The 21,860-nt window shown below is 40.4% G+C and overlaps 1 protein-coding gene across 1 annotated transcript in view; it reads right to left on the bottom strand.

Annotated features, from left to right (window-relative positions):
• Positions 1-1,627: 1,627 nt before the first annotated feature.
• Positions 1,628-21,860, bottom strand: part of ELAC2 (elaC ribonuclease Z 2) — a 28,891-nt gene continuing 8,658 nt past the window's right edge. The window contains exons 8-24 of the mRNA XM_042452575.1: positions 20,482-20,540; positions 18,758-18,816; positions 18,596-18,668; positions 17,009-17,121; positions 15,343-15,441; positions 13,568-13,706; positions 13,407-13,492; positions 12,278-12,396; positions 11,345-11,441; positions 9,805-9,943; positions 8,915-8,953; positions 8,694-8,803; positions 6,941-7,040; positions 6,739-6,859; positions 6,529-6,607; positions 5,617-5,761; positions 1,628-4,029 (exon numbers count right to left, since the gene is read on the bottom strand). Of these exons, the coding sequence (XP_042308509.1) occupies positions 3,787-4,029; positions 5,617-5,761; positions 6,529-6,607; positions 6,739-6,859; positions 6,941-7,040; positions 8,694-8,803; positions 8,915-8,953; positions 9,805-9,943; positions 11,345-11,441; positions 12,278-12,396; positions 13,407-13,492; positions 13,568-13,706; positions 15,343-15,441; positions 17,009-17,121; positions 18,596-18,668; positions 18,758-18,816; positions 20,482-20,540 (1,820 nt within the window). The 3' untranslated portion in view covers positions 1,628-3,786. The remainder of the gene's footprint in view (positions 4,030-5,616; positions 5,762-6,528; positions 6,608-6,738; positions 6,860-6,940; positions 7,041-8,693; positions 8,804-8,914; positions 8,954-9,804; positions 9,944-11,344; positions 11,442-12,277; positions 12,397-13,406; positions 13,493-13,567; positions 13,707-15,342; positions 15,442-17,008; positions 17,122-18,595; positions 18,669-18,757; positions 18,817-20,481; positions 20,541-21,860) is intronic.

Genomic DNA, 21,860 nt, shown 5'->3' with positions numbered 1-21,860 from the left:
CTTATTGCTCTTTATCTCTAGTCCTCACATGGCCTATACGCTGCCATCTCAGTCAACACCAGCTTAACACATCATCTCAGATGGACTGAGTCTGCAACTTCCATCACCGTCACCATTTTTCTCTTGTATGTTTTTGTTTTAACATCTTTCCCTGAAGCCAGTGAAGTGTAGAAACCCTGCATAATGTACAGTATTTCATGCTTTGGAGTTGGCCCAACAGAAGTATCACTGCTTGTTGATTTTGTTGCCTTTGATAAGGGCTGCATGCAGAACTGGAGGGCAAACATTTTTTCCTGAAGATTTACTGATACTATATTTTTCAGTGGACACTTCCCCCCATCTTTTGTATCTACGCTTATCCATAGCTGTCTGGCCTGTTGCACTGCAGTTATATTAGATGGGCTAAACATATAAACTCCTAATGACTTCAAAAATCCACCAAAATTTGCCTTTACCTTTATTGGGACAAGCAAAATGCACAATATACATATTGCAAGCTTTCAAAGCTCCACTGGCTTCTTCATCAGGCAAGATGTTAAAAACCATACAGGAGAAAAAACTTGAAGATGTTAATTATAGGCCACCTTCTAGTCATTCTTCTTTGACAAATCCATGTGTTATCTGTACCTTCCAGAGGGAGAGAGATAAGCAAATAGCATTTGCAGCATGCATCCACAAAAGCAACAGATCAGATGTCCTGTGTGGTGTATATTCTGTAGGACTGGGGATGGAAAGAGGTCCATCATCTCTCTTGCTTCCTGGTTTCAGATGCAGGGCTCCACAGATAGAAAAGTAAATGGCTGTACAATCACCTCTCTTCAACAACCCACTACTTTGCCTTCAAGAAGTCACGTGTGGGGCAGGCACATATCCATGGGTCGGAGGGCCATTTTCCACACCTCCTGACACTTGTGGGCTGCACTGCTACCATCAGCACTGAAGCAGAAGTGAGATATCAGAAACTAGAGGTCATTTCCAAGTTTCTGTGGCATGATTTTCTGTTATTTGCGGGCTAGAGAATAGTGCTTATTGGCTGAATTGTATCCCCTGAAGTAATTTATCCATCCACAAACTGGATTTTTAAAGGCAAAAATGTATTTAAAATGATCCCAAGAGTTGGGAGTTAAGGGTAAAATGGGACTCCCCCCCAAAAAAGGGTCACATGCAACCCCCCATCTGCATGATTCCCACCCCTGCCATAAGATATCCCCTATAAACACAAAATCTTTACACTCCTTAGCAATTTAATTTTGACCATAGTTAGAAAGAATATTGGGGCTTACTCGTACGCATTACCAATGTCTGTTATAAAGAAGAACAGAATTAACAAAATTTTCTTACCTGTGAATTATACTACTGTACCTGGAAAGGAATGAAAGGCACTGTCCGTCACTTGCTTTAAGGATTCTGCATAGTATTTAAAGCCTGTACCACCATGAATAACCTAAGCCTACACTTCCACACATGCTTTATCCGGTTAACTATACTGCAACTTAAAACTTTTTAGTAAACTTATGGCTGGAATCTTCAGCTCAACATGGAGAGTCTTCAAGCTTATGATGATGTACTTTAAGATGTCAGATCTGTCCATTTCCACCCCAAAATAATACCCAGAGTAGCCAAGGAATAGAGATACGCACTTTAGTGGTCATTTTTGCAGTATTATGTTGGAATGAAGGGTAACTCGTTTTTGTTTTGTTTTTTCATCAAGCAGAGATAGGCAAATTGTAGCCTACAAGCTCTTTTATATTGCCCCTTGGTACCCACAACTTATTTTATTTTTTAAAAGCCTATCATTTTTTGCCACCAAACTAGTAAACACATGATAATCATTAGAAAAGGCAGTAACTGTACTATAGTTTAAATCAATCAGTTTAGTTCCTTTTTAGTTCAGTATCACTAGTCAATATTCAGTTAACTAAAATAAATGTAAGTCCCCTTAAGGTTCATTTACATATAAATATACATTCAATAATAATTAAGTATGAGTGGGAATTATAATGTATTCAGTACTTGTCACCTCAACACTATACCCATAGATTTTGCCTTTTTTATTATTATTTTATTACACATACACAACCCACCCTTTCATGGGTATAAAGGTTTGTCCACAGGTGCTTTACTCCATGCATCTGATGAAGTTGATTCAGTCTATGAAAGCTTATACTGCAAACTTTTTTCCTGTTAGTCTCAAAAGTGATACAAGATCCCTTTGCATGCTGACCCAGACTAAGTCTTATAGTTGGGTTTTTGTTTTTTGCTTTATAAAACTTTAGAGCACATATACACAATAACTAGCCAACCAAGACTAGTATATCCCCTGAGCACTTGACCCAACTTGAAAACTGGTCCCTTAGCAGTTGCCTACCCCTTCTGTAAAGAATGTGGAGTCAGAAGGGCATTGCAGGAAAAGTATTTTTCAGCAGGCTACAAAAGCTTTTTGAGATTTTTTTCCCCTCAGCTGGAAACCACTTTTACACATGAGGAATCACCCAATCCTGGAACTTCTTTCACATTTCATATCAGGGATCATGTCAATGCACTCACAAGCAGCAGATTTGCTATTTCTACCCACCACAATTTTTGAGAATTTGCATTAGTAATAGAAATCACACTTCAGCTTCATTCACACTTTGTTTCCTTACAAAATCCTCTTTAAAATATTATACTGGTGCAGAGAAGCAGATCTTATATGCTCTTGCAACCTTTCCCTTACCTGAGAGCTATCAAACAAAGGGGTCTCTTTCATTAAAATGCTTTGCTAATCAATTATAATGGCATGGAGAACATCACATTGGAAAACCTGTGGGTGTTCAATTGGTGTTGGGCTGCTTTTTGATAGATGGATTCTAGCAATCAAAAGGCATTATGTAGCTAATTTACCTTTTTCTCTTAAACAGATTTTTTTAGGGTGAGGAAAGTTCATGTCAAGAAGCAGCAGTAAGAAAACACTGGAGGGTTGTTTGGACTGTCCCCCAAAAACCCAATGAATGAATCAGGGCAACTGCACAATAAAAGTATTGTTTGGAAGCACCTTTGGATTACAGCTCCTATCATCCCTGCCCTTGCTGGCTGGAGCTGATAGGAGTTGGCATTATGCTTTGTAATGCATTAAGAAGGCAGGAATGTAATTTAGCACAGTCCTAAAATCTTCCTTTGCCCTGCAGTGATGAAAGCCAATTTAGTAGCACAGGACAGCATGCATTCTATTTACTGGTGCCCTGGATTAAAGGAGAAAAGAAGTATCTACAGCATTATGCTGAAAACACTAAGTTGGGGGAAAGTATTTAAAAACTGATTTGATATATCCAGTATTAATTCCAGAGGCATGCATAGTTATAACACAACACATCCTCTTCTATTGGAACATATCCACTCCATCTGATAAATATTTAGAGAACTGCAAAATAAGAAGCAGCATTCCTTATCACAGAGATCTTATCCCCTCTTTTGTTAAAGTGACCTGATCTCTTTGTCTGTTCTGCATAATATTTTTACTATCCCTTATCTGAGGGTTTTTTTTAAGAAGGGGGAAAAATGGCTGGCAGATGAGCTACCAAGTTCATCCTAGTACTGTAGCTAGGAAGCACATTTTGCTAGTTGTGCAGTGAATGGTTCCAGCAGGAACTTCACTTGTTGAAGCAACACAGGTAGTTTTCCAGGGAGCGAATAGCTTGGGCAGGCTCATATGAGCAGATCCCTCCCAGGATCTTCGAAAGTGTTCCTGTTCAGGCACAAGTCACTCCCCCAGGTAGAAAGGCACAATACAACACTCTGTTGCTTTGTTCAGTTGGAAGTTTTCAGTTTTTTGTTTGGTACAGCATGAGAATCTTCTGTGTGCTCCAATGTTATCTTGGTGGGTGCCTTTTTCTCACCAACTACCTGGGTCTCAGAAGCTTTAATTGCCTCTTGCAGGAGACGCAGCTCCCTTTTCTCTCTGCGTTCTTCCATCTCTTCAATTTCATCTGCAAACAAGGCTTTCAAAGGCATGATAAGTTTCGGAATAGCAGCAAAATCACGAAAACACACCTGGCAACAAAAACTAATGTTAAAAGAGCAGTAATAGTGTAAGATCACCACCCACAAACTATTTACATAATCTTGTGAGCTGTGTGTACAGCATGTGCCATGACAATTCTCTATATACTAAACAAACACAAAATTCCTTTCTCTAACTTTCCATTCTCCTTGACCCATGTAGACCACATGACAGCAAAGTTTAATGCAAGCCTGAGCATTGACTTGTTGCTGGGGTCTTTCGATCTCTAGTGTCACCACCAGTTTCTCCAGCATATTCATATATGAAGCTGTAAGCACCAGCAAGGCCATCCCACAAAATCTGTAACAGAATTCTTCAGTCCAAACTGACTCCTGAATATGCTTTGGATTACAGCTCCATAAGCCCAAAAATGTTGCTAACAGTCAGGGACAATGCCCATAAAGTCTGGAAGACCAAGGGACAAGCAAATTTTCCAGGTACCCATCACCCTGCCCAATCACCCTGCCCTACCATTTGTAGACATGTGGAGGTATGTGGAGGCCATGTGTAGGTGTGTGGAGGGACATGTGCTGTCAAACAGCATCCAAAATTATACTGAGCAGCAATATACCGCAAATCTGCTTCTAACCAAAGGAAAACTGAGTGAGGTTTTAGTGATACTTCTCAGATCCCTCACCTCCTACACTGAGCAGCTTTTGGAAGTGCCTCTTCCTCTTGTACAATGGAAAGGTGGGAAAACATGCTAGCTTCAGCTAAGGTTTGGCAGAGGGACTCGCATTCCCAGCACTGAAAAAGGTCTGGAAGCACTTCTTTCCCATGGCAAAGAGAGGAAGAGGGGAGGGCAAAGCTGGGAAGGAGACTTTCCTGAGTGACACAGCCCAGGGACACTCTGCATGCCTTTGGGTAGTGACATCCCACACTGGGAGAAAGGCGAGATGTAAAGTAAAGTAAAATTATAAATTGTTATTATTATTAAATACATTTATTTAAAAATGTTTAAATAACACAAAATAAAATCATTTAAATAATAATAATCATAATACAAAATAAGTCCCATGCTAGAAACCACCCATGCCTGGCCTTTTCTGAGGAGAAGGTGGGGCAAGAAATATACAGTCTTGGGCAGTACTACTCAACTGGACAGTACATCTTGCAAAAATGGTGTACAACGCTTCAATACACCTGGAATTTCCTGAGGGGAAAAGCAAGTGGGAGTGAGAGGTCTTGGGATGGGGGGGGGGGGGGGGGGGTGGGGGGGGGGGGGGGGGGGGTTTGCTGGTCTGCCATGGTGAGGCATTTGTGGAAGCCTTGTCAGAAATAATGGGAGTACTAGTATGTGAAATGTTGAGTTGAGGTATGGAAGAGACTTGTCAAAAATTGACTCTATAAGGGTTTAATAAAGTAAGTTCTGACCTCCAAAAGTAAAGTGAAAGAGGGTTTTTCAGCTCCAGCTGAAGGCCTCGTCTCCCACATCCTCATCTGTCAATTTAGACTGTGTTGCCATCCAATCCTGCTGGTTCATTTGCTAAATGTTTTTAAGGAAACTTAATTTTTTTTCTGAAAGTGTTCTGCACCCAGGAAGAGAGAATGCACTATAAGGCAAATGGTTAACTCACCCGCATGTGATCAAATGCAATTCCAACCTTCTCACTGAAATCCTCACTGAAAAGAGGAATTTTAGCATAGCGTTGACTGAAATGATTGAGCATGATGAATTCTGCATTCATCTTCATTCCAACCCCAATTGCCTGGGAGGTAGTGCTAAAGAAAAGAAAAGAAAGAGTAGAGCACAGGGTCTGCACAGCATGAAATGAAATAAGCTCTCCCTCACACATTATCCTAGCAGTTATCCTTCAAAGCAGAAAAGCCTAGAAGGACATGAAAAAAACCACATAACACCTTAGGAGCAAAATTATTGTTTCTGATTCAAAGCTTCCTATGGAGTTGAAGCATTTTAGTTGTTACTATCAACTGCTATACTATTTCAAATACTATCAACAGGCTAGCAGAAACCCGTGTTAACATTTTGTGTTTGGCTCAGAGCTCCTGCGCTGACTCTACCCCAGAGTTAAACTCTAGGGAAGACTGTCACCCCATATCATTTGACCCTAACGTCTGGGAATCCTGCCACATTCTATGAAAGGAAACCAAAGTTCATCCTGCAAAATATTAAGAAAAGCTGTAGCTTTTCACTGCATGCAATTCTTTCTTTCATGACAGAAAGCTGTATTTCACACATCGCATAATTCAATGGTTAGCCTGCTTGCTTTGAAGCTAGAGAAAAAAACAATAACACAAGATGGACTTCACAGTTTAGACCTAATCAAAGTGTGAACCACATTAGTATCAAGGGCAGAAAGAGTGAACTGGTATCTGCACCAATCTTACCACAACTAGTACAGAGCACAAGATATCCCCAGATATTTTCTATTACTAGATAGATTGAAAATTGCTCTACCCTTTCATTTCTTTTATGCAGCTCTCCTTTAAGAAAATGGCAATTTAGTCCCTTGTAGAAATTCTTTTACCTGTGTGTCTTCTCGATAGCTTCCTCTTCCAAACCATCCTCTAGTGTGGCTTCATGAATCAACAGAGAAGCATTTTTTCCTGTGAAAATACTATTTCTCAGTTTGAAGAATACGTAATCATCTAAGTGCATCTTTTAAGAGAGAGAGATTTGGCTTGCCCCACAACATTCTCAGAAATTGACTAAATACACAAGCATGTACAAAACCTACCCATTTGAACTAAAGCCTCACAGGGCATTGTGTCACCAGAATAGACTATTTTCCACCCAGACTTGTGGACCATGGAACAAGCGAAGGCATTCTTGCAATGTCGGACCTCACATGTCTGAAACTGAGTATCGCAACATGTTAGTCATCCCAGATCTCCTGCATGTGCCCCTCTCTATCCCACATTACTCCACACCTGCCTTACCCTTGAAAAGTCATATTTCTCCAAAAGCAGACCAATGAATGCTTTTGCTTTAGGTTTGAAGACATCACACCCTTCCATTAAAAACCGGGCAGGAATCATGCTGCAAGGAAAACGAAACACCACAGTTAAATTAAAATGATAATTTCGTTGTTGTTGTTGTTGTTGTTTTTGAGATCTAGACAGCAGGGTAAGAGCAGCTATAGCTAGTCAATTAAGCTCTTAAGACAGAGGTGGAAAAATTATAGCCCTTCAAATGTTTTGGAATAAACTCCCACAGCCCTTTACCATTAGTCATGCTAGGTTGGGTTCATCAGCATGGTTGGGAGGCTCCCTACTTCTTCATTTAAAGGACCAACGCACACTCCAGGACATCCTTCTTTTCTCTTAAATTTTTATTTGCCATTTGCTCCAAAACAGAATAAAATCTACTTTCCCAGCCCTTAGGCATCATCTGGCAGCAAACTGGTTTCCCAATAAAACCCACTAGTCTTGATCTCATGACTGGGCCATGAGGAGGGCCATGGAGAGAAGGCAGCAGCAACCAGGGTAAAACGCTCCATTGCTGGCAATCACAGCAAAGAAAATAGGCAACTTTATTTCCCACAGTGTATTGGAGCTAGTGGAGCTAATGGTAGATAGGCAACACCTTCTTTCACCCATGCCTGAGGGAGTGCATACATGCACCAACCCCTGCTAATTGAGGGACAGCTACATATTCAGAAAGGAAAAGTCTTAGAAAATTCTAAGTAAGGGCCTGTACAGATGGGCAGCATGCAGCCACCCTTGTACTGACTGGATTGGGGCCCATGGCCACCGCATATCATGGTCCTGATCCATCCTCTAGAGAACTCCTTTTTGCACCCTCCAAGGGCTGCCATAGGGCATGCCTTTATGATGCCCCTTTGGTGCTGCATCATGTGGATGCAGCACCGAAGGAGTGTCATCATGGCGTGCAACATTTGGACTGGTGCAGGCCAAAATGGCGCCCTGGGGGCAAGGTTACGCCATCCAGTGTACATTGTAACTCTGCCCACAGAATGGCCTTTCGGGACGGTCTGTACAGGCCCTACATCTCCATTTAAGAAGCCTGAGTAGCACGATACCCCAAACATTGGGGGGGGGATGGTGACATACCAAGTTTGCCATACTAGTCCCACCCTCCAATTAGCCCATCCACCCCAATCCCTGACACATATATAAGAAATCCAATTGTTCCTAAAGCTTCAGACTAAAACGTGAGTTTTTTCACGGTGAAGTAGGCTGTACATCATGTACAGAACTGGAAACAAAGTGAGCATAATTTTTTTGTCTGAGTAGATAACCCTTTAGTCTCACAATGACAATGAAATTCTTTCCAGCTGATGTTGTAGGGCTTACTTTTATTCAATAATTTTCCATAATCATGTTTAGAGATGTTACCATTAAAGTTATTCCAACAGACACCCCGTCATTCAGCACATTACAAATGATAGAGGCAAGCAAAGTTAGAAAGAGGGTGCGGGGACCTGGTGGAATTCTTATGCAACTATTCAAAAATTATTGTCAAACCAATCCAAATGTATATAGGGTGTCCCTTCTATATATTAGCCTTTTTTCATACTAAGAGTTCTCAATGTTTTTATTTCTCACTATGCGTCTAGTTTTAACATAAACTTGAGATCTGATGACATCAGGAATCAGCAGTTGTATCTGACAGGCACACAATACTTCAGGATTTCTTGTTAACACAAATCATTTGGGAGTACCTACTCACTTGATGTGCCCCAGAATCTCTTGGCAATGATCATTATATTGATGCAGCCACGTCATGAGCTGTGTGGGTGCAACCAGTAACAGTGGGCTAGGGGACTGACCCAAGGTCATCTAGAGTGAAAAGAAGTAAATGTATAAGATTTTGTATTTCAAAGGTCAGTACTACATCAGTTAATCACATTTGTAACACCTGGATTTTAGCTTTAAAGCTGAAGTACTTACAAATGCACGATGTCTCTGCAACAAGATATTCAACAAGCCCTAGGGGAAAAAAGTTCGGTCTTTTGTAAATAAATGAACACTGAGAATATTGCAAATAAATAGTTTCCTTCACACTTCAAGTGAAGATTGCAAAACTGGGAAAAACAATAATTTATATGAAGAAGATGCCTTCACTTCACTCATAAAGCAGTGAACAGAAGATACCTTTGCCCAATGCTGACTCTTCTAAGGGCTGTATCATTACAATCCTTAAAAACAAGGATTTGCTTATGTCCACCATCTTGCCCAATGACGGCAATGAATTCGGGTAGTTGCTTAGCCACTTTATTGTTGCCACTTCATGGTAGGTTGCCAATGAAAAAAAGAAGTTTCACAAATTAACTATACAAACTTGCTATGTTTAATTTGAAACAATGGAGAGAAGATCTACCCCCCAAAAAATTTAAATGGCGTGTTCCGCATGGGCAAAAAGTACGTGCTCAGCATGTACTAGGGTTAGAAAGGGGCGTCCTTTCCAGACGCCCCTAACCCTAGTACGCGCCGAGCACGTACAAAATGGCGGCGCCCATTCTACATAAATAAAATGTATTATTATTATTATTACATGGGTGCCGCCATCTTGACGTAGCGTACGCTTAGCGTCCGCACGTCTCGGAGCCATTATGATGCCGCAAGTGTGCAATTGGCGGTTTGCGGCATCATAATGGCGTCGCAAAAAGAAGCTGCTTTTTTTGGCTTCTTTTTGCTGTGCGGAGCAGCTGCGCAGTTTGGCCGCTGAGGCTGCTCCACGCAGCAAATGAGGGCGCCGGCAGACCACCCTTTTGGGCGGTCTGGAAAGCACCAATGATTTGTAATGGAAAAATAAAGCAACAAAACACACTTATACGTACCGTGTGATGATCAGCATGTATATGAGACACAAATACAGCTGCAATGTTACACAGTATTTTGTCAATTTCATCTCCATAATGGCGGCAAAGCTGGCCAAATGTTCCTTCTCCACAATCCAGAATCAGAGACTGATTAGAGCTGATAGAAGCATGAATAATAGTTAATTATCTTGTTACGTCTGTCCAATGGGCCTGGAAGTAGTCTTTCAGGATGCCTCGCTATGGGAAAACTCAGCCCAAGAGACCTTGCTGGGTGTCAAGCCACCATCACAATGGGTAGCAACACAAGATACAGTTTTCAGCATTCTTCCAACCCAAGTTGTATACCTCTTTGCTCTGGGGATGTCTTTCTGGCTCCCCTCCCCAGCAACCTTCAATCAATGGAGAAATGAAAGGCTTCCACAAGCCTTTGGCTTGTTGAGTCCCTGACCTTAAGATGCATGCATCCAATCACATTCATTTGTTTTTCATTTTTGCTGGTTTTAGATTTGTAATAGAAGTTGATTGAACATTAACATTTGAAACAGAAATGTAATACTTGTATTAAACAAAATGTTGCAAATATTACATTTCTGTTTCAAATGTTAATAGAGCTTCTTCAAGACACAGCAAGTAGCATTTAGTGGTGCGATCAAATTAACCTTCAAAAGAGAGGGGACCATTTCATACCAGGGAGCCATCTACTAACTATGTCTTCACTTTGATGGTAAAACCAAAGTCAAACTGAACAGAGGTGGGAGAGAGTGTGCCTGCAATATTTTGAGGGCTGGGTGCCCTCAAATGTGTATCATGCTGAGCCCAATCTTTCCTTGTAATCAGAGTTAGCTGGGGTTTGTGCAGGTCGCCAATGTTGAAATGGGCTGGATGAGGGCTAAGGAACTGAAGATGAACCCCAGTAAGATGGAGGCTCTGTGGACTGATATTTCCCAGGTCTGGAAACTGGGTAAGCAACCTGTTCTGAATGAGACTGTACTCCCAGCTGAAGGAGCAGATGTGAAGCTTGAGAGTATTCCTGAATCCCTTTCTGTCCTTGAAAGCCCTGGAGGACCCTGTGGCTTTGTGTGTCCAGAGTCATCTTAAACTAATCTGCTAGCTACAGCCCTTCCTGGACAGGGATTAATTGGACCACACTAGTCCATGTGCTAGTCAGCTATTGACTTCCTCATTAGACTACTGCAATGTGTTCTGTGTGGGTCTCCCCTTAAGGAGGATGGAAGCTGCAGGTATTGCAACACTAGGAACATCTTATAGAAACCATTTGACTGCAGTTTTAAAGAAATAGCACTGACTGGTAAAATACTTCCACTCTTAATTCAAGGTACTCATGATAAAGGGCAGCTTTAAACATAGCTAACACATAAGCCACACATGTTTGATTAGTGGTTGAACCCTGCTCGCGGCAGATGTACAGCAGGACAGTGTTTGGCAAACAACCGAGTTCCAGTCCCTTTTCTGTATTATCGTTCATATTGGTATGATCTGCCCGGGTTTCCTTATTAGAGACAGAACATGACATATTGTGTCAATTGAAGGCACCTACCTAATATTTATCAAAGTGGAGCTAACATTCCGGATTTTCATTGGGATTGCAGAGCCAGTTCCTAAGAATATAACTTCTGGGTAGCAATCTGCATTTTCTAGAAAGAGATAAAAAAATAATGAAATCCCTGCAAACTAGAGTCCTATATTGTCATCATTTAGCAACCTAAAAAACAGACACTGTCATGAGTAAGGAGATATTCATGTTATATGTCTAATTGCCCTCTTCCTCTTACTGCTCTCTTTTTCAAGAGGGGAAAAAAACTTAAAGTTTGTACAGTGGGTCCTTGGTATCTGCTGGGGTTTAGTTCCAGGAGCCTCCATGGATACCAACATCCATGGATGTTCAAGTCCTATTAAATACAATGGATAGTAAAATAGTGTCTCTTATATAAAATTGCAAAATCATGGTTTTCCAAATTTATATATTTTATTAATATCTTTGAGCCATGGATGCTTGAATCCATGCATAAGAAATCTGTAGATACTAAGGACTGACTGTAAATAATGTTGGTTTTCTTCCCACCCTTGTTTACTTGCTGCTGACTAAGCAGTACATTTTTACAACACAAGGGGGATTAGGACTTCTAAGTGGTGAGCAAGAAAATCATAGTTTCTCAGGAACAGATAAGGGGGAGATACTACTGCTACTACAATTCTTGCAAATATTTCAAGTAAGGTTCCTTTACCGAGGGAGGGAGGGAGGGAGGGTGGGAGGGCAAGCACTGAATGGTTTACTTCTAACATCACTAACCAACTTTTCAATCACTGTGTTTAAAAAGATTTTTGGGATAAATAATTTACAAATTCCCTTCGTGTAAAGCTTATATCTCTTATATGTAGCCCTCAAAATCTATCACGAATAAAAGATGTATTTTTCCTATGAAAATTTCTTGTTAGTCCTTTCAAAGCATGCTACAGGCAACTTACTCACCTGACATGGTTGATCTGACTGGTAAGCTCTCTTTGCATTTCTGCACAGAATCCTGGAAGTCAGGCAATTCCAAGGCTTCAGCTACAAATTCAGATGGATTACAAGCCGTAACAGCCTCCCTGAAAAAAAAAAGGTCAGCAATTGGGACAAGGCAAGATAGACAACAGAAATTTTCCTCAAAACTTTTCCCAAGTATCCTCTTGCTCCCTCAGTTAGCAAAAGACATTAGCCCTGACAGCATTTACACATTTCACCTGAGAACCCAGGCAATTTCAGCACAATCAATTGGAAGTTAACAAACCAAAAAGGAAGATCCTGAAATAAAATAACCTTTTCAAAACTATTAATTCACCCACACTTCAACACTCTACATACTTCCCCTCCACAACCAATTCTACAATCCACCACATCTTACTTCTACAAAGTGTTTTGAAAGCAACCCAAGGTCTGAATTTACACTTTGGGGGGTGGGGGGACAAACAGATGCTTAGGTGTAAAGTAGAAGGCTTTCATGGCCGGCATCCAGCATTTTGTGGGTTTTTCAGGCTAAGAGACTGTGTTCTAGAACAGTTTATTCCTGATGTTTTACCAGCAGCTGGTGGCTGGCATCTTCACAGAACCATCTCTGAAGATACCAGTCACAGCTGTTGGCAAAACATCAGGAATAAATTCTTCTAGAACACGGCCTGACAGCCTAAAAAACCCACACAAAACTATAGATACTTAGGTGACTTGCACCTGCCACTGTTCTTGTCTCTTCTGCCCCAGTCTACCAAATTTTCTTGTAATGTCTAGTTTAAACATGCAGCTTGGCAACATTACATTCCCTACTAGGCCCTGATGTAATATACAGTGTGGTCTAATAGGTAACACAATATCAGGTTGTTCATCATTTGATGTTCATCATTTGAGCTATTCATTATGTTCTAATAAAGTTGATTTTAATGTTAAAATAAGGTGAAGTTTAAGAGGAAGAGAGCAGTAAGCAATACAACATCAGAAGCTCCATACCCCTTAAGGTGCAACAGAATATAACAATTCCAGTGTCAGAAACCAAATAAGCATAGAGACAGATCTTTATATGCTTTCAAGTCTCAGTCCAACCAGGGCAAGTTTCAGTGCTACCAACCTTTGCCATTCTGGCTTGGGTCTCAGCTGATATTTGAGAAGGCATTCTCCTCGTGTAACTGGCACACTGAACACAGCCTCTTCTTCCTGGTAAAACAAAAAGATATGAGTGTGCGATGTCAACCTTTTGAGAGACATCTCACTTTATTTTAATGACTTTACCTTGCTTTGGTAGTTGGTGAGCAATGGAAAGATCTCCGGATGGATAAGGTTGAGCTGTGTTTGAATTTTGTGACTTCGGAGATGATGTACCGATTGGCAATTCTCATTAAGTATCAAGTGCTGAGTAGTGGATCCAAATCTGGTGGAATGAAAGAAACCAAGAACACATTGGTACATGTTAGAGCTTGATGTCAGATGTCCTAAAATGTAGTGTGTGAGAGGAAGACACAGTCAGACCAGAATTTTGTCTTCTAGCTAGGGTTTTTCATTTATTTATTTTGCATAACTACAATTCACATGCAAAGACATAGCCAGGTTAGTCTAGAAAATCAGTATGCAAAGGGATTTAGTTGCACCTTTAAGACTAACTAAAAGAAAGAAGTTGATAGCATGAGCTTTCGTAAACTTGAGCTTACTTCCTCAAATGCATAGTCCATATGCATCTGAGGTAGTAGGCTCAGTTATACAGAAGCTCATGCTACCAACTTTTTTTAGTTAGTCACAAAGGTGCTGCTAAATTCCTTTGCATAAGTTCATATTGTTTACAGTGCACTTGCATTACAAGATCTAGTTCTTCCTGTTTTAAAAGGCAGTTTCCCTGGGCTCATTTATAGAATAATTAGCATATCATTCACAATGTGAAAGCTTAGCTTTTCCATCAGCCTGCCAGATAAGAGTTTTTGTTTTTTTCAGGATGCTGGCAAAACCAGTTCTGCTGAAGAAACTCCTATAAAATTTGTTTTTAATTGTACTTTCTGTTTGTTTGTTTTAATGCTGTGAAGCCACTCTGAGTCCCAGGCCAGGGAAAAGAGCAGGATGGATAGATAGATAGATAGATAGATAGATAGATAGAAAATTCATGGAGTCACCATAAAACAACAAGCAACTTGGAAGACAGACACAAAGTCTTACTGAATATACATTCAATGAATAGCACAATAAAATTAACAGTGCTTAACAATATGCAAAGTTCCACATGTCGCAAGAGTTTCCATGGCGGACCATCTTTTCAGATCAAAGAACCTATATGTAGAGTAGACTACAGTAGGGAAATTGGACTACTCTTGTCATATAGGAACTTACTGAAAAGTCCAGAAAGCCTCCAATTTTCACAGCGGCCTTGAACTTGCAAGGTGACTCTGTTTCACGATAACCCCTATATTGCCTTCATCACAGTAACACTGATCAACCAGACAAATTTTTAAGGATTGCTAAAAATACACAGGAAGCATTTGGACTCTTGAAGGGTGCTACATAAATGGTAACCATTATTATGCTAACAATATAGTATTAGTAGATGTATTAGACACCACTGCTTAAGACTCTGGCACCATGCAATCACAGTTGATACCAGATTTCAATCCATTAATGTCAATGAAGTCTAGTACACATTTCAACCAAATTTCATTTGTGCTGAGTAAAAGGGCAATCTGTAAAGGAAATTAGGCCACAGGGCAGGGATAAACAACTGCAAAAGACACAGGGACCAAATATTGCCCCCAAATTAGACGCATGCAAAGTAGAAACACAAGTTACTTTGGGCTTTTGTTTTAGACATTTTTCCTGCGGGGGGGGTGGATGGCATTCTTGTGTTTGCATCAAACCTAGAGGCCATTTTCTGTTTTCAGGGCAATTTTTAACAGAATGCCTTTAGGAGGAGCAAGGTGGTCCTTTTTGCACTTCAAAAACTCATGTCAATAACCATATGTGGCAAGTAGGCTGCAATTTTTCCCACGAAAGTATACAATGTGTTTAATTTCACCCAAAACACAAACCTTTCTAGCCATTGTTTATATCGGCTGTCCCGTAGAATTGGTTCTGGAGTTATATGAATCACTAAAGCAACAGGATTCTCCTGCTTCCCTTCTTGATACCTAGAAAAACATTGAATGTACAATAGCAGCATTCAAAGTACGACATAGACCCTCCTTTAGACTCACTACATATAAACAGAAGGGACAGGATGAAACTCAAAGGAAGCTGAGGATCCCAGGGAAAGTGGTGCCTTCTTCCTGAATCAATTGATATTCAGGTGGAGTGAATAGACTTTGGTAATAGACTCTCAGTGATTAGATTTCTATAGAAGATTGCATGTTTACTGCCACATCATACCAATATGATATGGGTAGAAGTTGGTTTAGAGAGAGATGCTCCTTTTTGCTTAATTTTTCTTTATGCACAGCTCTAGGAGGAAGGCAAAATATTATTTTCTAATGCCATAATCCCTTATGTATTTTGCCATCTTTCATGTATTTTTATTTTTCTGCCAGCTGGAAAATATGGAATATTTTAAGGCTATTCTCTCTATATGAGAGGTGAAAATCATGTGAACCTCCAGATGTTCTTACAGTGCAACCTCCCAGCATTCTTCATCTTTGGCTATGATTGTAAGGGCTACTGGAAGGCCACAAGATTTCCTCGTGTACACTATATAAAATATGTGAATGATACAAAAAATAAGCAGTGCATGAAAGGTCTGTCTAGTTATAAATTAGTATTTCTTTAGTGGTCCCAAACTGCACCATTGTTTAGGAAATGCATTATCACTGGAAAACAGTGGAGTGCTTTGGAACTGTTTGTTCAAGATAAAAATTGAGAAGAAGGGCACACTTCCCCGCTCAAACTCCCCCATGCAACCCAAAAGCTTATAAACCAAAACTCTCTGGAACATATTTTCAAGATCACAGAGGACTACGTCTGATGCAATTAGTCTGATGCAATTCCAAGTATCACATCACAGTTAGACCAAGCTGATTAAAATCAGTTGACAGTGGGGTCCTGAACACTGTCAGAAAAGCTCAGATACAAAAAATAAGATTTCAAGAATTCTAGAATCAAACCAGCTGGAGTCCTAGTATTTGTAGTACCCCTAATAATCTGAGTATTTTGTATACTTCTGTGTTGGGTTGGCTCCCAGGAATGTCATGCTAGTTAACTAAATTAAAGGGGGGGGGGAGAGAACGGGACACCTTAGAATAAAATATTTTTCAGGTCCTGCCTTTGGAGATTTCACTTACAATTTCAAGACTGGAAGAATAATGTACAGTGCTATCATTTGTGTTTGTTCATTTGAAAATGCTCCATGTAGTTTGGCACACTTGTGCATTTACTGAAGGCATCACTTCTACGGCAGCCTTATCAAAAATATCCTTCCCACACCTACTAATGTTCTGATGCATCCATATAAGCCAATGTAAGACAGTTGCTAAAGTTTGTCATGATGTATGCCCTTGGGCAGGGGTGGGCTACTGTGGCCCTGCACATATTCTACCCTTTCCATCAGACCTGGCCAACAGTTAGGGCCATCTACTCTTGGCCTAACCAATCAAAGAAGTGAGACCTTCTACTACTACACAGGTGGCAGTAGTTGCCAGGTACACAAGAAGGAAGTCCCTCTCCAAATTCTGAATGGGAAAGCAAATTGGTATATTCTTAAAGTACCTTTTTAGTGTGTCATTTTCACAGACAGCATCTATAAAGCCTTCATGAGGACATTCCACTATGATAAAGATTGCACCAGGATCCATGGGGGTACAGATTTCTTCAGCCAGGATCTGCAACAAGGTACACATTTGAGTACATACTACCAACACACATTATCTATCAGAATTTTCGATGCTATGGTACATGTTCTAATAGGTGAGTGGGTTATAACTGTTATTGGAACACACTATGCTCAAAAACAATACATTTATGCTGCAATCATATACACCAGAGGAAAGGAATCTCTAGTTCCCAAGGGACCAAATCTAAACCAAGAAGTGGCCAGAAGAGGTCACTCCTTTCCTAAGCCTTTTACTCCAATTGAGAAAATGCATAGGGCTAGGAATCCTGATGCCATCTTTAATCAGAGATAGCACGAGGTTCCCCTTGCACCCTATTCTCAATCTTAATTGGGAAAGTGAGTGAAATGCAGCAGGGGGACGCACATGGGATTACCAAGCTTCCTTCTCCCTTCACCTGCCCACATAAGGTTAATAATAATAATAAGATTTATTTATATACCGCCCAATCACTGGGAATCTGGGCGGCTTACAACAGAGGGGATAATAGACAGTTCCCTGCCCTCAGGCTTACAATCTAAAAAGACACAACACAAAAGGAGAAGGGAATGGTGGGGGGAGGGGATCAGGTCCAGCATCCTTCTCTCCCTCTGAGGCCTGGACCAAGGCAGATGGACTGGAAGGAGGGTTCTTTTTCTTAATTGAGGCCAGACCAGATGGCGTTAGGCCTGTCCTTTCACTCCCTCCCAGGCCAGAAGATGGAAGGAGGGAGGGGAGGGCTCCTAAAATATAGCTCCTGCTCCCAAAGTGCCAGCTCAAACCCAAGATAAGGACTTGGCTAGTTCTCAGACTCTACCTAAATAATCCCAGTTTCCATTTCCCTTTGCCTTCTCCATGAAGGGGTTAGGGGTAGAGGGAGTTAAGTCATCTCCCTGAACAAAAAGCCATCTGGAAAACTTTCAGTCAACAACAAAATCAGTGGCCACACCCTGACATCATTTGACCTCCAAAGGGACAAATTTGGCCTGCCACATCATACTAGTTCTCCACCCCTTTTGGCAGTAATTTCCACTGAAAACAGATAGATTTGCATCTCTGCACACTCAAATAGAATTGTACTGTAAGCTTCCTATGTTAGCAAATCAAATTCTACCTTTTAGAATGCAAGAGTCATGCAGCAAGAATAATATTGCTCTTTGCAAAAGTACTTTATATGTGGTATTTGGGTATTAAAAATACCACACAAGGACAGAAAGTTAGCCCTGAGTGAATGGTGAGGAAATCCAATTTAAAATCTCTTTATGAATTAGTGTGAAGCCCTTTCATGTTTTTTTTCCAAGTTACAAGAGCAAATCAGTATCAAAAGAAGTATAGACTAACTCGTTCAGACACTCCTACTGATTGAAATAAATACACAGTAAATGCTGTAGAAACAAATAGAAGTTGTATTTGGTTACATCCAACGACAATGATTCACAACTATGAAGACAACCCTAAGTGAAAAAAATTACTCCCAAAGTCATACCTCTCTGCCTTCAAACATGATGTTCTTCCCATCCTTCACAGCTGTTATTATGGGAGCAATTGCTGCTGTACCACTACAAAAATAAGGCAAAGATGTTACTGAACCTCATAGGATTAGTATGTTAGAAGCCCCTGCCTGTAGTGGAAATCCTTTTATACTTACACAGGCAAACCAAGCTCCTTTGCTTTGAGCACTAAAAAGTTCCCTTTCTTTGGATGAAGCTGCAGTTAAACAAAGATCTTTTAGTCACCTATTCTTTGTAATGCCTTCAATTATTTTACATGGTACAACAGTAGATATTAAAATAAACTATCCCTTAAAACAACTGTATATAATCTGAAGTATGTATTAAAATACCACACAAAGACAGGAAGGCTTATCTAGAAGTCTCCAAAAAGAAGCAGAGTGATGAAAGAACAAGCACCTAGAATATACAATGGGGACTACTCAATAATTATGAGGCTTCCAAAGCCACAACCCTACAAAGTAAGTCCCACTAAATACAGTGCATCCTATGTCCAAGTAAATATGCATTGAATTATTCTGAATGTGTTTAATTACCAGCCATTTTAGCAGTTTCACAATCAAAACTTACTCACAAATCAATGTGAGACATTTTCTAGGTAACAAAACACATGTGTTATCATTATACACACAGTGACCCAGAATAATCTTAAGAATTTTTATTCTGAAGGACTATTATCATCACATTTCCCTAACTCAGAAAGACTGGAAAAGTGAGAAATGCCACTATCAAAATAAGCTGATGAGCAAAACAGAAATCTCCTATCAGGTCTACATGTGTAAACTATTAATTCACTGACATGAAGTTAGTATAAGACACTCTGTTATAACAGCATGATACACAACAGCAAATATGAAGAATCTTCCTCTACCCTGAGAACCACATTGGCTTAGAGCAACAATGCTTCAGCCACAGGTGTGGTAGTTTAAACCAGAACAGAATAGAATCTTTATTACACTCATAAAACAGCACAGGTAAAAAGAGGATACAGAATAAAAGAAGATAAAAACACTGAGTAAAAACAGTATTTAAGATATCCTTTTCAGATTACACAGCTTTAGTACAGCAAGACAAGACTGGCACTAGTCTATTTCAGAGGTCATTGTTTGGTGAATTTTAACTGCAGCTGAACAGAATGTGGCAAAATTATATGTTATATCAGGTTGATATCTGATAGCAGCACAGAAGAGTAAATCAGTGTGTCCTTGATATTTATGCAATAAAGGTGAAATTAGGCTGAGGCGGATGTCTCTGTAGTATGAGCACTGGAGTAGTAGATGCTTTGTTGTCTCTATTTGGCCAGAGTCACAGGTGCATAGTCTGTCTGAGAAGGGGATATTCTTATATCGGCCTTCAAGAACAGCTGAGAGAAGGGCACAACATCATGCCAAAGTAAAGGACAGTGATTAGGTATTTCGAGTTTTGCTAAGCATGCCAGAGATGATGGCAAATATCTATTGGAGTCACTAGCAATAAAAGTTGGAGTGCAAGCTACTTCCAGTTGTCACTCTACCACCCATTGTTTGATCATTGCTTTAGCCTTATCATATCCCGTGCTGAACAGAAAATCTGGAGAAGCCCAGTGATGAAATTTTAATCACTATCTGTTTCCAGAGACACTGGAAATCATCAGTCAAGGTTAGTGGAGCAAGGCCAGTGGGGAAGAAGGATAGTTTGAGCCAGTAGCTGAGTATAGTCATCCACACTCTGGCATCCACTTTCCAGGGTAGTTCAAACCAGAGTTTCCCCATCTCTAAACAACAGCTACTGAGAAACTGTTCTTCAGTATAATAGCCATAGTAAAAAAGAATTTTGTGCCACATTTAAAACTAACAGATATGTTATTCATGGGAGTTCTTACCTTACAAATAAATGCAACAACCAGAGATGGATCCCTCTGACCAACCTGCCACCTACCATCTTTAAAAAGAGAACAAAGAAAACCCTGTATTTGAGAAGAAGCAGTTTGCACAACTTTACTTCAAAAATTCATTCCCTGCCAAAATCAGGCCATCACACCAAACAATAATACTGAGAATGGCCACACCACAGTAGTTCCTGTATACTACAGGCCTAGCTCTTAGAATCTCTCCTAAGCAATATGATATTTACTTACACCCTAGCTTCTCTCTTCCCACTCACAAAGGATTTCCAATCCTGAGCCAGAGGATATGTTACCTCATTAGAAGCAGCGTTACTGTCACTGTAGTGTATTTTATGAAAACAGCCTTGGGGACCATTCTGGACAAAAATGTGGAAAAGGAATAAAACTCCAGAGGCACAGACATACACCTTAATCTAGCTATTCTAAAAACCCTTAAAATATTTCACAAGAAAATCCAACTAGTAAAACTGGGCAAAAGAGGAAGCATCTAGGAAATATAGTGGATTTCCCCCCTCCAACATCACCAGGCAGATGTGTTCTAGAATTCCTGTTAGCCATTACAGTTGGCCCTTTGTATCCACGGATTATTTATCCACCAATTCAACAATCCAAAGTTTGAAAATATTCAAAATCTTATTCTGAAAAGTGAGGATACCATTTTACTATGCCACTGTATTTAATGGGACTTGAGCATCCACAGATTTTGTTATCCATGAGGGGTCCTAGAACCAACCCCAATGGATACCAAGGACCCACTGTATTAACCCAGTAATATTAAAAAAGGGTATTCTGTGTTCAGTAGGCACACTGGTTAGTTAGCCTAGCAGGTCAAGGACATAGGCTGCTGGAAACAAATTGGGAGAGTAAACTTCCTGTTAGTGACTTGCTTGGACTGTTCTTCCAGGAATTAGGATGGAGATGGGTCACACCTGCACAATTCAATTTCATTTGTCCTATATGACCCCAGTGGTCCCTTTTAAACACATCTAGGCCTGTTACAGACTGCCAAAATAAAGCTGCTTCGGGTCTCTTTGGAGGTATGCTATTTAAATGATGCATGAGTCCTAAGAGTCCGGAGGTCGCACCAAAGCCACACTCCATTCCTAAGCACCGGTGCAGCTTTTGGTGCAGCTTCCGGATTTTTTGGATGAATACATCATTTAAATAGCATACCTTCAGAGACCCGAAGCAGCTTTATTTTGGCAGTCTGTAACAGGCCCTAGTGTCCTCACTCTGTGACACATCCCAGCCTAGGGATCTGTTATCCAACCACAGAGATCTGGAGCTTTGGCCAAGGGGCAGAACTAGTGGTTTAGAGATCTTATTCTACCACCAAGCTGGGAGGTGATTCTAGA

Source organism: Sceloporus undulatus, chromosome 2 (assembly GCF_019175285.1).
Source record: "Sceloporus undulatus isolate JIND9_A2432 ecotype Alabama chromosome 2, SceUnd_v1.1, whole genome shotgun sequence".
NCBI lineage: Eukaryota > Metazoa > Chordata > Lepidosauria > Squamata > Phrynosomatidae > Sceloporus > Sceloporus undulatus.
Note: the sequence above shows the minus strand (reverse complement) of the source record. Positions and strands in the feature narration are given on the sequence as shown.